This window comes from Hylobates moloch, unplaced genomic scaffold, assembly GCF_009828535.3.
Source record: "Hylobates moloch isolate HMO894 unplaced genomic scaffold, HMol_V3 SCAFFOLD_10, whole genome shotgun sequence".
In the NCBI taxonomy this organism is placed as follows: domain Eukaryota; kingdom Metazoa; phylum Chordata; class Mammalia; order Primates; family Hylobatidae; genus Hylobates; species Hylobates moloch.
In genome coordinates, this window is record NW_026652285.1 from 26,867,762 (window position 1) to 26,883,538 (window position 15,777).

The 15,777-nt window shown below is 44.1% G+C and overlaps 2 protein-coding genes across 10 annotated transcripts in view; both read left to right on the forward strand.

Annotated features, from left to right (window-relative positions):
- The window catches only part of LOC116474907 (next to BRCA1 gene 1 protein-like), a 51,257-nt gene extending 47,449 nt beyond the window's left edge, over positions 1-3,808 (forward strand). Inside the window, exons 6-8 of the mRNA XM_058446022.1 lie at positions 1,701-1,732; positions 2,793-2,850; positions 3,753-3,808. Coding sequence (XP_058302005.1) covers positions 1,701-1,732; positions 2,793-2,850; positions 3,753-3,787 — 125 coding nt within the window. The 3' untranslated portion in view covers positions 3,788-3,808. The remainder of the gene's footprint in view (positions 1-1,700; positions 1,733-2,792; positions 2,851-3,752) is intronic.
- Positions 3,470-15,777, forward strand: part of NBR1 (NBR1 autophagy cargo receptor) — a 43,003-nt gene continuing 30,695 nt past the window's right edge. For 6 of the 9 annotated variants that reach the window (XR_009215391.1, XR_009215392.1, XM_058446009.1 and 3 more), the window contains exons 1-5: positions 3,470-3,841; positions 8,706-8,816; positions 10,835-10,897; positions 12,576-12,594; positions 14,306-14,328. Coding sequence is in view for 7 of the 9 variants with exons in the window: in XM_058446009.1 (XP_058301992.1) it covers positions 8,715-8,816; positions 10,835-10,897; positions 12,576-12,594; positions 14,306-14,328 (207 nt within the window). In the remaining 2 variants the exon portion in view is untranslated. Of the gene's footprint in view, positions 3,842-4,113; positions 4,201-8,705; positions 8,817-10,834; positions 10,898-12,575; positions 12,595-14,305; positions 14,329-15,777 lie in introns of all 9 variants that reach the window. The other 3 variants (XM_058446006.1, XM_058446007.1, XM_032163768.2) reach the window with 3 other exon arrangements.

The window sequence follows — 15,777 nt, forward strand, 5'->3', positions numbered from 1 at the left end:
GGGTCGTGATCGATTGAGGAAGCAGGGGGTACGTGACTGGGGGCTGCATGCACCAGTAATTAGATCGGAATAAAACAGGAAAGGGATTTGCACAGTGCTTTTCTATACAATATCTGTAATCTATAGATAACATACCAATTACGTCAGGGGTTGATTTTTAACTACCAGGCCCAGGGTGTGGCACCCGGGGTGTCTGCTTGTGGATTTCATCTCTGCCTTTTTTTTTTTTTTTTTTTTTTGAGACGGAGTCTTGCTCTGTCGCCCAGGCTGGAGTGCAGTGGCGCGATCTCGGCTCACTGCAACCTCCGCCTCCCGGGTTCACGCCATTCTCCTGCCTCAGCCTCTCCGAGTAGCTGGGACTACAGGCGCCCGCCAACACGCCCGGCTAATTTTTTGTATTTTTGGTAGAGACGGGGTTTCACCGTGGTCTCGATCTCCTGACCTCGTGATCCGCCCGCCTCGGCCTCCCAAAGTGCTGGGATTACAAGCGTGAGCCACCGCGCCCGGCCCATCTCTGCCTTTTAGTTTTTACTTTTTCTTTCTTTGGAGGCAGAAATTGGGCATAAGACAATATGAGGGGTGGTCTCCTCCCTTATACCATGTTAGCCAGGATGATCTCGATCTCCTGACCTCGTGATCCGCCTGCCTCGGCCCCCCAAAGTGCTGGGATTACAGGTGTGAGCCACCGCCCCCGGCCTCATTCATGATTTATTTTGCCATTTCAAGTGATGGAGCTAGTTTTAGAGCTAGAAGAAAACCAAAATGCCAGTTAATCTAAACTAGATTCCTGCCCCAGTGCAGAACCAATCAAGACAGGGTCCCTGTCTTTCAGGGACCACAGGATTTGTGTTGAAGAGGAGAGGAGTGGGAGAGGCAGAGTGGATGGAGAACAAGGAGTCATTTTCTATATTTTTAAAGTTCTTCGGTTAAGAAAATCAGCAATTACAATAGCCTAATCTTACTAGACATGTCTTTTCCTCCCTACTATGTAAGGTCAATTCTGTTCATTTGCATAGGAGATAATCATTTAGGAATCCCAAATTAATACCCTCTTCTGGTGACTTACCAGATTGGACACTCTAAGATTTTCTGCATAGTATTAAGGACATTTTGTACTTCTTCAACGCGAACAGCAGATAAATCTATCTCTTTCTGTTCCAATGAACTTTAACACATTAGAAAAACATATCTTTTAAAAAGGTTTATAAAAATGACAACTTCATTTTATCATTTTAAAATAAATTGGGCTGGGTGTGGTGGCTCACGCCTGTAATCACGGCACTTCAGGAGGCCGAGGCGAGCGGATGACCTGAGGTCGGGAGTTCAAGACCAGCCTGATCAATACGGAGAAACCTCGTTTCTACTAAAAATACAACAAAATGAGCCAGGCGTGGTGGTGCATGCCTGTAATCCCAGCTACTCAGGAGCTGAGGCAGGAGAATCACTTGAACCCACGAGTCAGAGGTTGCGGTGAGCCCAAATCATGCCATTACACTCCAGCCTGGGCAACAAGAGTGAAACTCTGCCTCAAAAATAAATAAAATAAAATAAGGTAAATTTAAGATTTGGAAGGTTTTAGAATAATACAAAATCCTTTATTTTTAAAGGTTCTAGAAGTTGCTTTTTGTAATTAGACAACAAAAATTCTGTATTTTTTCACATATTGCTTCCAACCCTTTGTGTCTTTTCCTTTCTCCAAGAAAGAGAGAGCTACAGGGGAGCGACTGACCGGGTAAGTGGTGAGCTTTCTTCCATGCTTCTGGCTATTTTCTTTCTCTTGCATAAAACCAAAATCAACAACGACCAAATCAACACCAATCAACGCCTCCCCGCCCCTAACCTTTCCCAGTGACCTGCTCTCATCTCAGGATCCCCCTCAAGCACATCCCTGCCCGCAGCATCTGTTACTACTGACACTCCTCTACTTCCCTCTTGCGCTTTCTCAATAGCGCAAATGGATCCAGTTCTTAAGTTCTCCCTCTCATAAAATCCTGTCTCCTCCCCTTCCCAGGCATATTCCTGGCACTTCTTCCGCAAGGGCCCATCCTCTCATATATACCAGCCAGTGTTTGTTTCTTTGTTTTTGAGACGGAGTGTCGCTCTGTCACCCAGGCTGGAGTGCAATGGCGCGATCTCGGCTCACTGCAACCTCCGCCTCCTGGGTTCAAGCGATTCTCCTGCCTCAGCTCCTGAGTAGCTGGCGCACGCCACCACGCCCGGCTAATTTTTGTATTTTTAGTAGAGACGGGGTTTCACCATGATGGTCAGGCTGGTCTGGAACTCCTGACCTCGTGATCCGTCCGCCCTAGCCTCCCAAAGTGCTGGGATTACAGGCTTAAGCCACCATCCCCGGCGACCAGCCGATGTTCTTATACACATGGTGTCTCCTTCAAGGCACATCCCAGTTCCTATCAGGAGGATTCCTCCTCGGACACACCGTGCCCCCTACCTGATCCTTAGTGCTTCCCTCGCGACCTACAAACTGTCCCCTTCCCCGGGGGGTTCACAACGCCTTATGCCTCTCAGGTTCCGCCCCCCGCCCCTCGCCTAAACAATACCCATCTGCCTGCTTCGGAAATTCACTTTCCCCCGCCCCTCCCCCGGAGCATCCCTTGGGCCCCTGTCCCTTTCCCGGGGCTCTTCTACCTCTACCCAGAGCAGAGGGTGCAGGCCTCCCGAGCCCAGGGGCTCAGTTATCTGAGAAACCCAACGGCCTGTCCCCCGTCCAGAAAGTCTCAGCGAGCTCACGCCGCGCAGTCACGGTTTTTGTTTTTTTTTCCCCTACATTGCAGATGTGGCTCCCAATGTTGACGTTGGCCAGGACCTTTGCAAACAAGCCAGGCCAAAAAGGTTCAATATTTACACTGGCTGCTTTAATAAGGGCATTGATATTATCCTCTGTGAAGTTCACCTCATAGTAGTGCAGAATGAGGGCAGAGTAGATGCAGGCAAGCTGGGAGACGGAGGCCATCGCGCGGGCGAGTGTGGGGCTGGGGCTGCCGGACGCGGTGCTACTCGCCGGATGAAGTGAGGATCTCACCCCAGCGCGGCCTTAGCTTCCTCGGAAGGACCGAGCACCTTGGCGGCAGCCGAGGAAAGGGGGTTCCACAGTTTTAATTTATCTGTAATTCCCACGCTTTACTGTTGCCACGGAAACCGCTGAGCAATAGCCTCTCAGAATAGGAAATCAAGACACAGTCAGAGGAAGGGCGGGACAGAAAGAGCCTAGCGTCTCTCGGGTCTCTGGATTGGCCACCCAGTCCTCCCCTGGTGACATAAAAAGAAAGAGACGGAAAAGGAAGAATTCTACCTGAGTTTGCCATAAAGCGCCCGCCCTCTTGCCTCTACGCTTCCAGTTGCGGCTTATTACGTCACAGTAATTGCTGTACAAAGGTCAGAATCGCCACCTGAAGCCTGAATATCAGCGTAAGATAGTGTCCAAAGCAGTCTTAAGAAGAGGTCCCATTCCCCCACTCTTTCCGCCCTAATGGAGGTCTCCAGTTTAGGTAAATAAAAGGATTGTTCGGAGGTGGAGGGAAAGAACTATTATTTCCAACATGCATTGTTGCGGAACGAAAGGCCTTGGCCACACTGTTCCTTGGAAACTGTAGTCTTATGGAGAGGAACATCCAATACCAAAGCGGGCACAATTCTTACGGAAATCCAGTGGATAGATTGGAGACCTCCGCGGGCTTATACATGTCAACAGTTATGGATTGGAGTGTTGTTATGTTTTCGTATGTTGAGAGCAGAGACTAGGCCAAGAAAAGATACCTACAACTCCTAGGAAGACTACAATTTCCATCCAGCCCCATGAGTCTCGGGCAAGTAGTCTTCTAAGGTCAGTGGCCTGCGGGGACCCAGTGGGCGCCGAATTTGCCTGGGGAAGGGGAAAGCCGCTCTGGCCCACATCTGCGCACTGGTAGTTCCGCCCCTCAGCCTCAATGTTTGTTATTGTTGTTCGGGTTCAGGTTGCTTCTGCCCCGCCCCGTCGACGCAATCTCCACCAATCAATGGGGTGGTCGTTTTGAGGGACAAGTGGTAAGAGCCAGTCATCTTGGCGAAAACTCGGAGAAACAGGGGACTAGTTACTGTCTTTATCCGCCATGTTAGATTCACCCCACAGGGATAGCGGCAGAGCTGGCCGCGGACCATCCTTGCATTGGCCTGCGGCAGGCGCCCCCCGGGGGCGGGAAGCTGGTAAGGAAGCAGCTGCGGTTACCTAGGGGTGGGGTCACGTCACACTAAGAGGGTTTGGGGAAGCCCAAGGGAGGAATCCTGCAAAGAAGAGGGGTGGCTTTTTCCGTGTTTCGGGACAGCTAATCTTTTTAGTGACAGGATGAGAGAGCCCTTCATGTTCAGAGGGACCTAGTTGGCGAGAAGCGCTGGGGAGTTGGAGAGTCTGTGGGTCAGAACATCCGGCTTCTACTGATGGAAGGCCACGACCCCCCAGTGGAATGAGGACCTAGGCAAAGAAAATGAGAGAGAGCCCTCGGGGTAGTGACACTGTCTTGGGAACATGGAGTGCTAGGAAACGAAAACTGGAAGGCTAGGATGAACTCTGCAAGTAAAAAAATGACACTACTTACACATCCTTCTCATCCCATCCTCCTTTTTTCGAGACCTTAAAGAGATCTCCTTGGTTAGGGACCTTCAGTTTTGGAAAGGCACTGTTTTTCCTTTTTGTCAAACACTCAGCTTTCAGGCCACAGTTTTTTTTTTTTTTTTTGAGACAGAGTCTCGCTTTCTCAAAGGCCAAACCAGGCTGGTCTTGAACTCCTGAGCTCAAGCGATCCTCGTGCCTTGGCCTCCCAAAGTGCTGGGATTACAGGCATAAGCCACCGCTCCCGGCCTCAGGTCACACATTTTAAAGCCTGGATAACTTGGCTTGTAAAGGCCTCTGGTGGAGACAGTAATCAAAGCTCAGGTTGCCAGGTCTGTTTCATTAAAGGGATTTTGTTGAGGCTGAAAAAAAAAATCGACGTGGAGGAAAAGCTAACTTGTGCCAAGCAAAGGTGAGTCAGTGGCATGGACTTACAATAATGCCAGTTATGAAAGCTAAAGGCCTAGGACCCAGCTATCTGACGCTACTGGCTTTAGACCTAAGGGGCAGATAGGGTTAACCATAGCTTTGGTGTTTACACACGTTTAAGATTAATGCTCCTGCTGAAAGAATTTTTTTACATGTCAGCCAAAGAGAGTTCCTTATGAAGACCTGGATATGATCCAGTTAAGCTAGAATCTCCCACTTCCTGTTTTCTCTTAGTTGGCCCACCAGCTGGAGGAGCTCCAGAGTATCTAAATTAATTTCCAGTTGTATAATTTGAGAAAAAGAGAGGAAGATTCATTTCCTTCACAAGTAGGGAAGTGTGTTTCTTGAAGTTAGAAAGTGATATTTCAGAATATCCACTTTTGGTGGACTGAGTGAGTCACTGCATTTCCCTGATTTTTTGCCTAAGGTCCTGGGGAATTGACAAAGATTCTCAAATTTTAAGGACCCCAATAATTACATTTCATATGAATGAATACTAGATGTCAGCAGGATTGTTGTTAAGAGACTAATATTATTTTGGTGATGAACTTGGTTCTTGGCAGAAACAAAGAATGGAGAAAATTGGGGTATAATTGTCTTAGGGTTTCAAAAAAGTACCTTTAAATGACAGTCTTAATTGTAGTATTTTACAGGGCAGTGCATTACATTGTGGAAAACAGTACAGGTTTATGGTTCTAAAGACTGGTTTATTATTTATTTATTTATTTATTTATTTATTTGAGACGGAGTCTTGCTCTGTTGCCCAGGCCAGAGTGCATTGGCACGATCTCGGCTCACTGCAAGCTCCGCCTCCCGGGTTCACGCCATTCTCCTGCCTCAGCCTCCCGAGTAGCTGGGACTACAGGCGCCCGCCACCATGCCTGGCTAAGCTTTTTGTATTTTTAGTAGAGACGGGGTTTCAACGTTTTAGCCAGGATGGTCTCGATCTCCTGACCTCGTGATCCACCCACCTCGGCCTCCCAAAGTGCTGGGATTACAGGCGTGAGCCACCGCGTCCGGCCCTATTATTTTTTAAAATGTTTAATTGAACTTAATTTTTTTAAGGAGACAGGGTCTGGCTTTGCTGCCCAGGCTGGTCTTGAACTCCTAGGCTCATGATCCTTCCGCCTCAGCCTCCCAAAGTGCTAGGATTACCAGCATCAGCCACCACACCCGGCCAGTTTTTTATTTTATTTTATTTTTGAGACAGAGTCTTGCTCTATCACCCAGGCAGGAGTGCAGTGGCGTGATCTTGGCTCACTGCAACGTTGCCTCCCAGGTTCAAGCAATTCTCCTGCCTCAGTCTCCTGAGTAGCCGGGCTTAAAGGCCTGCACCACTACACGCAGCTAATTTTTGTATTTTTAGTAGAGACGAGGTTTCACCATGTTGGCTAGGCTGGTCTCAAACTCTGGACTCAAACGATCTGCCTGCCTCTGCTTCCCAAAATGCTGGGATTACAGACTTGAGCCACTGTGCCTGGCCTTTATTATAATATTTTTTGTATTTGAATGACATTTTGAAAGAACTTGCGTACACATTTTTAATTTGATGCTTGTGGTAACACTGTGAGATAGGCAAAGCAGACGTATTAGACCTATTTTATAGGTTAAAGAACCGAAGCTCAGAAGTGAACTGACCTGCTCACAGTTTTATGTCTAGTAATGGGCCGGAGCTGTGTCTGAAAGCTAAGTCTTCCCAGTTTGTGTGCTCCTCTGCCTCCCCTCTGCCCACCGCCCAACCCCCACAGACCACGCCATAAATCCCTGGGACTTAATCTTGTTCCTCTCAACCTAAGCTATTTTTTCATAAAGTCATAAAAACCAATTAAACATAACCATTCATCAGTAAACAAAATCCTTAATTAAAAACATAATGTTCAGAATAGAAATCTAATTAAGGAATTGTTAACTTGTTAGGCATGATAATGATATCTAGACTGTTTTTAAAAAATTCTTATCCTTTAGAGGTACATACTCAATTCTTAATGGATAAAAGCATAGATGTCTGTCAAAATAATCTAGTAGGGAAAGGGTATTGCTGTAAACCTTTGGTTACAGCAGACTGGTCCTGAGTTGATAATTATGGAAGAAGCTAGCTTATGGGTCCATAGGGATTCATTATATTCTCTCTACTTTTGTATAGATTTGAATTTTCCCATAAAAATATTTTAAAAAGTAGTCCAGGCATGGTGGCTCACGCCTGTAATCCCAGCACTTTGGGAGGCCGAGGTGGGTGGAATCACGAGGTCAGGAGATTGAGACCATCCTGGCTAACACAGTGAAACCCTGTCTCTACTAAAAATACAAAAAAATTAGCCAGGCGTGGTGGCGGGCGCCTGTAGTACTAGCTACTCGGGAGGCTGAGGTGACAGAATCGCTTGAACCCAGAAGGCGGAGGTTGCAGTGAGCCAAGGTTGTGCCACTGCACTTGAGCCTGGGCGACAGAACAAGACTCTATCTCAAAATAAATAAATAAATACAATAATATAAAATAATTAGATTATTATAGTTTGGTTAAAACATTAGTTGACTATGGTCAGTTCATTGTTGGGGCAGAAGTGGGGGATGCAGGGGTATATGTGAAATGAGGATAGCCTTGAGTTGATTGTTGGTTTAACTAAGTGTTTATTACTCTCCACTTTTATGTATGTTTGAAATCCCCCATTTAAAATTTCAGTACAAGGCCGGGTGCGGTGGCTCACGCCTGTAATCCCAGCATTTTGGAAGGCCAAGGCAGGCAGATCATGAGGTCAGGAGATCGAGACCATTCTGCCTAACACGGTGAAACCCTGTCCCTACCAAAAATATACACACACAAAAAAATTAGCTGGATGTGGTGGCGGACACCTGTAGTCCCAGCTACTCGGGAGGCTGAGGCAGGAGAATGGCGTGAACCCGGGAGGTGGAGGTTGCAGTGAGCTGAGATCGTGCCACTGCACCCCAGCCTGGGGCGATAGAGCGAGACTCCGTCCCAAAATAAATAAATAAATAAATAAATAAATAAATAAAATAAAAAATCAGTAGATTGTGAAAAAACGTAGTAACTTGGATGGAGGGCATTGAATGCTACCTCTGTGTAGTTTCTTGGCTAGTGTTTTGGCCTGTAAGTTCTTAAAACTGATAGAAAACCTAGGTTGTCAAGTTAGGACAACCCTCCTTCTGCAGGAAAAATGTAGAATGTCACTCTCAAGTCATACAAGAATACAAGTTCCCTGAGGGCAGAGACCTTATCTCTCTTATCCATGTTGGTATGTCCTGCTACTAGTAAGTATTTGTTTAATTAACCAGTCATCATAAAGTACCGTAAAATATTTAAGGATTTTACAAATGCTAGATGATTTCTGGGAATGTGGTCAGAATTTAAATACTCTCAGCATACTTCTGTTTCTAATGTGGAAGTTCCTAATAACTTCAAGAATAATTTTTGTGACTTAAGTACAAGTCTTTATGGCATGGTTTTAGCCTATCTTTCTTTCCTGAAACAATTCCTATTTAACAGTTATGGTAAGTTCCGTAAGAGCAGGGACAGTGTTTCTTTTGTTCATTGCTGTGTCTCCCAAGCCCAGCCCATATTGGGTCATCACAAGTATTTGCTGAGTGAACTTTTAGTGCAACTTATAGAACCCTTTCTAATGTGTTTTTCTCTCGCTCCCACCAACCTTCTCAACCCTAGCCTCACAGCATGGAACCACAGGTTACTCTAAATGTGACTTTTAAAAATGAAATTCAAAGCTTTCTGGTTTCTGATCCAGAAAATACAACTTGGGCTGATATCGAAGCTATGGTGAGTGTTACTTTATTTTGTTTCTCCTTGGCTTAAGCATGGTTATTTTTTCCAAAGGTAGCTATTTTTAGCAGTGTTGTTTCATAGCTGTGAAGTCTGTCATAGTTACCATTTCTGGGCCTTTTGGAAAATTGCTTTTGATAGGGTTTCAGTATTCATATATGAGATGTGCCCCAATAAAGGGAACCAACACATAAATTTCCTTTTGAACATTTTAGAAAGGGAAGGTAAAATTGTTTTTAGTGAGATAGGATTTAGAAAACCTATTAATTTTAGAAACAGTATGAGGAGTGAATTGGTGTGGGCTCCACCCCAACCAGATCCCAAGGAAATGTTCTCTTGTGTGAGGATATGACTTGTGTTTTGCAAGAGCCTATCGGTTGTTTTTATTGCTAGGTCAGAGGTTGAGTATCTCAAAGTTGAGCAGGAAAAACTTTCATACCTGCTTAGACAGCAGTTCACCTGTTCCGTTTTTTTGCTAAGGCTTTTCCTCCTCTTGGTTTGCCCTTTGTACTCTTCTGTTTTTGTTCAGTTTGCAGTGGTGAATGTTTTACTTCCTGTGTTGACTGTGTTTCTCTCTGAAACCCTTTGGTAAATCTACGTTTACCTGGTTATATCTGATGATAACTAAAAAGGGAAAGAAATGGTAGATCTTAAAAGATGATCTGAGGTAGTTGTCTGCCTTCCAGCAAATACATGTTCATACTGTCCTAACAGTGACAGTGAGACCCGTCTCAAAAAAAAAAAAAAAAAAAGATTGGATTCAGAAAGAAGTTAGATCTTGTTTGTCAAAAGCTGTGAAAATCACAGTTGTCTTTCTTTTCCTAGTAGTTAAATGAGCTGACAGCTTGCCTTTTTTCTTCATTGTAAATTTTAAATTGTAAAAGTATAATACATGCCCATTTTAAGAAGAGAAACCATCTCAAGCAGTTAATAGCCCTCTGCTCTCCCTCCCCTCATCTGTTACTCCCACCTGTTTTGGGTAACCAATGTTAACAGCCCTATATGTACTTTACATTTTCCATGTTCATGCAGATATCATACTAGGATCATACTATAAACATTATTTGGCCGGGCACAGTGGCACACGCCTGGAATCCCAGCACTTTGGGAAGCCGAGATGGGTGGACCACTTGAGCTCAGGAGTTTGAGACCAGACTGGGCAACATGGTCAAACCCCATCTCTACCAAAAAAAATACAAAAATTAAATGAGCGTGGTAGCAGGCACCTGTGGTCCCAGCTACTCCGGAGGTTGAGGTGGGCGAATTGCTTGAGTGCTGGAGGTTGAGGCTGTAGTGAGCCAAGATCAAGCCACTATAATCCAGCCTGAGCGACAGAATGAGACCCATCTCAAAAAAAAAAAAAGATCCTTTTCGTTTTTTTTTTTTCTTATCATGAAACTTCAGGAGATATCCATCTATACACATAACTTATACACTGTTCTATAGGATAAACTCTGTCCTATACAAATGTGAGATTAATGGGTCACAAAGCATTTTATTTGAAATTTTAATAGATTCTGCCAAATGCTTTGCAGAAAAATTGTAGCAGCACACAGAAATACATGACAATGTCCTGAAGTTTTGACAACACTGGATGTTATGGCTTTAAAAAAACATTTGCTGTTCCCTACCCCACACCCCACCCAAAACACACACACACACACACACACACACACACACACACACACACACACACACACAATTTGGTATTCTGATGTGATGTCATCTCATTCCTTCAATTTGCATCGTTCTGACCACCAGAAAGTTTGAAAGTCTTCTGATGTATTTGTTAGGTGTTCTGATTTCCTCTTGTATGAATTTTATGTATATTTTTACCTGGGTTGTTAATTGTATCATTAGCAGTTTTGCTGATACTCTGGGTGTGGTGCAGATATTAACCCTTTGTTATGGGTTGTTATGGTTGTTTGTTGTTTGTCTTTTGATTTTGTGGGTTTTTTTTACTTTGACTTCTGTGTACATTATAACTTGCCTTTAAATGTGTATCTCTTTTATAGGTAAAAGTTTCATTTGATCTGAATACTATTCAAATAAAATACCTGGATGAGGAAAATGAAGAGGTAAAGTATATTATGGTACTTATTGCTAGGTGTTCAGAATAGGGATCTTATTTCTCCAGTGATATGGGCTTTAATAATTCAAAATAGTGTTTAGCTCATTTGTGTGGTGGTTTAAATATATTTGATAATTGAATATTCTAAGAAGACTTGTAGCATCTGAGATGGAGTTGAGAAATGGAGAAACAACACTGAAGAATATCTCAGAGATAACTTTCACTTTAAAAAAAAAAAAAATAAAGGCCAGGTGTGGTGGCTCACGCTTGTAATCCCAGCACTTTGGGAGGCCGAGGCGGGCGGATCATGAGGTCAGGAGATCGAGACCACGGTGAAACCCCGTCTCTACTAAAAATACAAAAAATTAGCCGGGCATGGTGGCGGGCACCTGTAGTCCCAGCTACTCGGAGAAGCTGAGGCAGGAGAATGGCATGAACCCGGGAGGCGGAGCTTGCAGTGAGCCGAGATTGCACCACTGCACTCCAGCTTGGGTGAAAAAGCGAGACTCCGTCTCAAAAAAAAAAAAAAAAAAGGAAACAGGGTCTCACTATGTTGCTCAGGCCAGTCTTGAACTCCTGGGCTCAAACAGTCCTCCCACCTCAGCCTCCCAAAGTGCTGGGATTATAGGTGTGAGACACCATGCCTGGCCTGGCCTGAGATAACTTTTTTTTTTTTTTTGAGATGAAGCCTCACTCCATAACTTAGGCTGGAGTGCAGTGGTACGATCTCTGCTCACTGCAACCTCCAGCTCCTGGGTTCAAGTGATTCTCCTGTCTCAGCCTCCCGAGTAGCTGGGACTACAGGTGTATATCACTACGCCTGGCTAATTTTTGTATTTTTAGTAGAGACGGTATTTCACCATGTTGGCCAAGCTGGTCTCGAACTCCTGGGCTCAAGCGATCGGCCCACCTCAGCCTCCCAAAGTGCTGAGATTATAGTCGTGAGCTACCACACCTGGCCAAGATAACTTTTAAAATTATATAGTGACCTTAAGTTCACATATAGCACGAGCTACCACTTAGTTTATCGTAATACAAATATAATGGCTAAGTTTTTTTTTTTTTTTTTTTTTTTTAAAGAGACAGGGTCTCAGTCTGTTGCCCAGGCTGGAGTGCATTGGCATGATCATAGCTTGCTGCAACCTAGAGCTCCTGGGTTCAAGGAATCCTCCCATCTCAGCCTTCTGGGTAGCTAGGACATACTCTGCACCTGGCAGAATTTTTTAATTCTTTGGAGGGATGGGGTCTCACTTTGTTGCTCAGGCTAATGGCTAAGCTTTATTGAGTGGTTACAGTGTGTCAGACTAGCAACAATACCATCTATTCAGTACATTATTATCATCACTATTTTATTCATGAGGAAACTGAGGCACAGAGAGGTGAAAATAACTTGTCCAAATGCACAAAAACTTGGAAGTAGTAAAGTAGCAGTTCAGTCCATACCCTCTGGCTATAGAACTCAAGATCCTCACCGTTATATTGCACTGCCTCTTAATGTATCTGAAATGAAGGAGGGCACAGTAGATAAGCAATAAAATTTCTTAAGTATTATGACTAGCAAGTGATACGGAAAAGCTCAACGCTTGGCCTGAGTTTTTGTCTGTCCTATGGGGCTGGTCCTAGTAACAGAAATGCTTAACTGATGAGACACTTAAAATTCACTGTTGCTTTTTTTCCTTTTATAGGTATCCATCAACAGTCAAGGTGAGTCCCTGAGAAAGTCTGTTCAGCCTTATTTGAAAGCCTTAATCTGCTCATTGAGGCATTTCTATTTATACTCAAACCTTATTGCAGTATTAATTTTAGTTTGGAATTTGGTATACTATAAATTGACGTTGCACTGATGGACATTAGTTACCTAGGGGATTTTATTGTATAGCAGATTTTTATATATAGGATGATGCCTTTGAATGGACCCTAAGGACAGCTTTAATGGGAGGTTCTCATATTTAAGATGCCAGTCCTCTGAAATTAATATGCCTCCCAGTTCAACACATATAAGTATTCCCATGGTGTTGCATTTGTTTCTGACTTGGTATATATGTTAATATCAACTTATAAAACAAGTGGTATTCCAAAAGTTTATTTATCAGATGTTCAGAGCTTGGAGTGCATTTTCCCACAGGAACCATGTTATAGTTGAAGATTAGTTTCCCAAGATAGCCCCTAAAATCTTAATTTAATCAGGCAAAATGATAGTATTAACACTGAACTCTCTTGAGTCCTGAGCATCACAGTGCGTAAATGTGAGGGACCTGGGTTGAGATTTTGTAACTGGAAGATTCCCAGTAGTGATGAAAGAGGGATTTAAGGGGAAGAACTGATCTATAGTAGATTCTGTTTGCAACAAAAAGGGAGTTTGTCAGCAAAAAGATAGTTGCTGTTCATATATTATAAGCTAAGAATTCTTTAAAGTCAAGATTGGCTGTACATTTAACAAATTTTTATTGTATATATTGAAGGTGTACAACATGATGTTATGAAATACATATACAGTAATGCATCGCTTAATGACAGGGATTTGTACTGAGAAATGCATCAATTAGGTGATTTTGTAGAGTGTACTTACCCAAACCTAGATGGTATAGCCTAGTACACACCTAGGATATATGGTATAACCTATTGCTCATAGGCTATGAACCTGTAGAGCATGTTACTGTGCTGAATACTATAGACAGTTGAAACACAATGGTATTTGCATATCTAAACATAGAAAAGGTCACAGTAGGCCGGGCGCGGTGGCTCACACTTGTAATCCCAGCATTTTGGGAGGCCGAGGCGGGCGGATCACGAGGTCAGGAGATTGAGACCACGGTGAAACCCCGTCTCTACTAAAAATACAAAAAATATTAGCCGGGCATGGTGGCGGGCGCCTGTAGTCCCAGCTACTTGGAGAGGCTGAGGCAGGAGAATGGCGTGAACCCAGGAGGCGGAGCTTGCAGTGAGCCGAGATCGCACCACTGCACTCCAGCCTGGGCGACGGAGTGAGACTCCGTCTCAAAAAAAAAAAAAAAAAAAAAAAAAGTCACAGTAAAAATGTGGCATTATAATCTTACGGGATCACCATCACACACACGTGGTTGACCAAAATGTTACGTGGCAATGGTTACTGTAGTGAAGCAAATTAACATATCTATCATCTCATTATAGTGGCCCTGTGGTGCCGTGAGCCCTCCCCAGAAACCAGCCATAATCTACTCATTTAGCAAAAATCATGAATATAATTTACAATTATTTAACTATAATATGTTCCTCATGTTGTACAGTCCATCTTTAGGATTGGCTATCCTTAATCTTATGGAATCTTTGGTTCTTGAATGAATGAATGTATGTGTACAAAATAAAAATAATTTAAAAATAATAGAATCTTTTGGGGTGTGTGAAGTATCACAGTGTATATTTTTTGTCCTTTTAGGAGAATATGAAGAAGCGCTTAAGGTAATGATTATTTAATCTCATTTTCAAATAATTTTAAAATATTATGGGTTGGTTTTTTTTTTTTTTTTTGAGACGAGGTTGTGCTCTGTCATCCAGGCTGGCATGCAGTGGCACAATCTGGGGTTGCTGCAACCTCCACCTCCCAGGCTTAAGTGATCCTCCCACCTCAGCCTCCTGAGTAGCTGGAACTACAGAAACACATCACCACGCCTGGCTAACTTTTTATATTTTTTGTAGAGACAGGGTTTCACCATGTTTCCCAGGCTGGTCTGGAACTCTTGGGCTCAAGCAATCTGCCGGCCTTGGCCTCCCAAGTGCTGGGATTATAGGCATGAGCCACTGCGCCTGGCCTAAAATATTTGTTGACTGAAACTCAAACCTGAATTCCATTAGTTATGGGGAGAGACTAATAAGTATAAACACAGTGAAACCTATTTATAGGGAGACTGATGAATGGGCATGACACTCAGCAAAAGGCAATTCATAATAAAAAGGTCCTTCTCAGTTATAGTCCCATCTCTTTGCTGGTCTTTGTGCTACTGTTCTAGTGTTAAAAAATACAAATAACTGGCCGGGTGCAGTGGCTCACGCCTGTAATCCCAGCACTTTGGGAGGCCGAGGTGGGTGGATCATGAGGTCAGAAGATCAAGACCGTCCTGGCTAACACGGTGAAACCTAGTCTCTACTAAAAATACAAAATAGCCGGGCGTGGTGGCGGGTGCCTGTAGTCCCAGCTACTTGGGATGCTGCAGCAGGAGAATGGCGTGAACCCGGGAGGCATAGCTTGCAGTGAGCCGAGATCGTGCCACTGCACTCCAGCCTGGGTGATAGAGTGAGACTCCGTCTCAAAAAAAAAAAAAAAAAAACACAAAACAAATATCTTGGCCGGGTGCAGTGGCTCGTGCCTGTAATCCCAGCACTTTGGGAGACTGAGGCAGGCAGATCACCCGTGGTCAGCAGTTCAAGACCAGCCTGACCATGATGGTGAAACCCCATCTCTACTAAATACAAAAAATTAGCCAGGTGTGGTGGTGCATGCCTATAATTCTAGCTACTTGGGAGGCCAAGGCAGGAGAATTGTTTGAACCTGGGAGGCAGAGGTTGCAGTGAGCTGAGATCACGCCATTGCACTCCAGCCTGGGCAACAAGAGGGAAACTCCATCTCAAAGACAAAAAAACCCAAAAAACTCTTGATGCCCTCTTTTTTTTTTTTTCCCTAAAGAGGCTGGGTTTTGCTGTTACACAGGCCAGCCTTGAACTGCTGGGCTCAAGTGATCCTGCTGCCTCTGCCTCCCAAGTAGCTAGGACTATGGGTGTGCACTACCATGCCTGGTCTAGAACTATGTTTTCTGGTTCACATTTTTCACCACATTCCCTCACTCTGTTCTCTTCTTTTTTTTTTTTTTTTTTTTTTTTTGAGACAGTCTTACTCTGTCGCTCAGGCTGGAG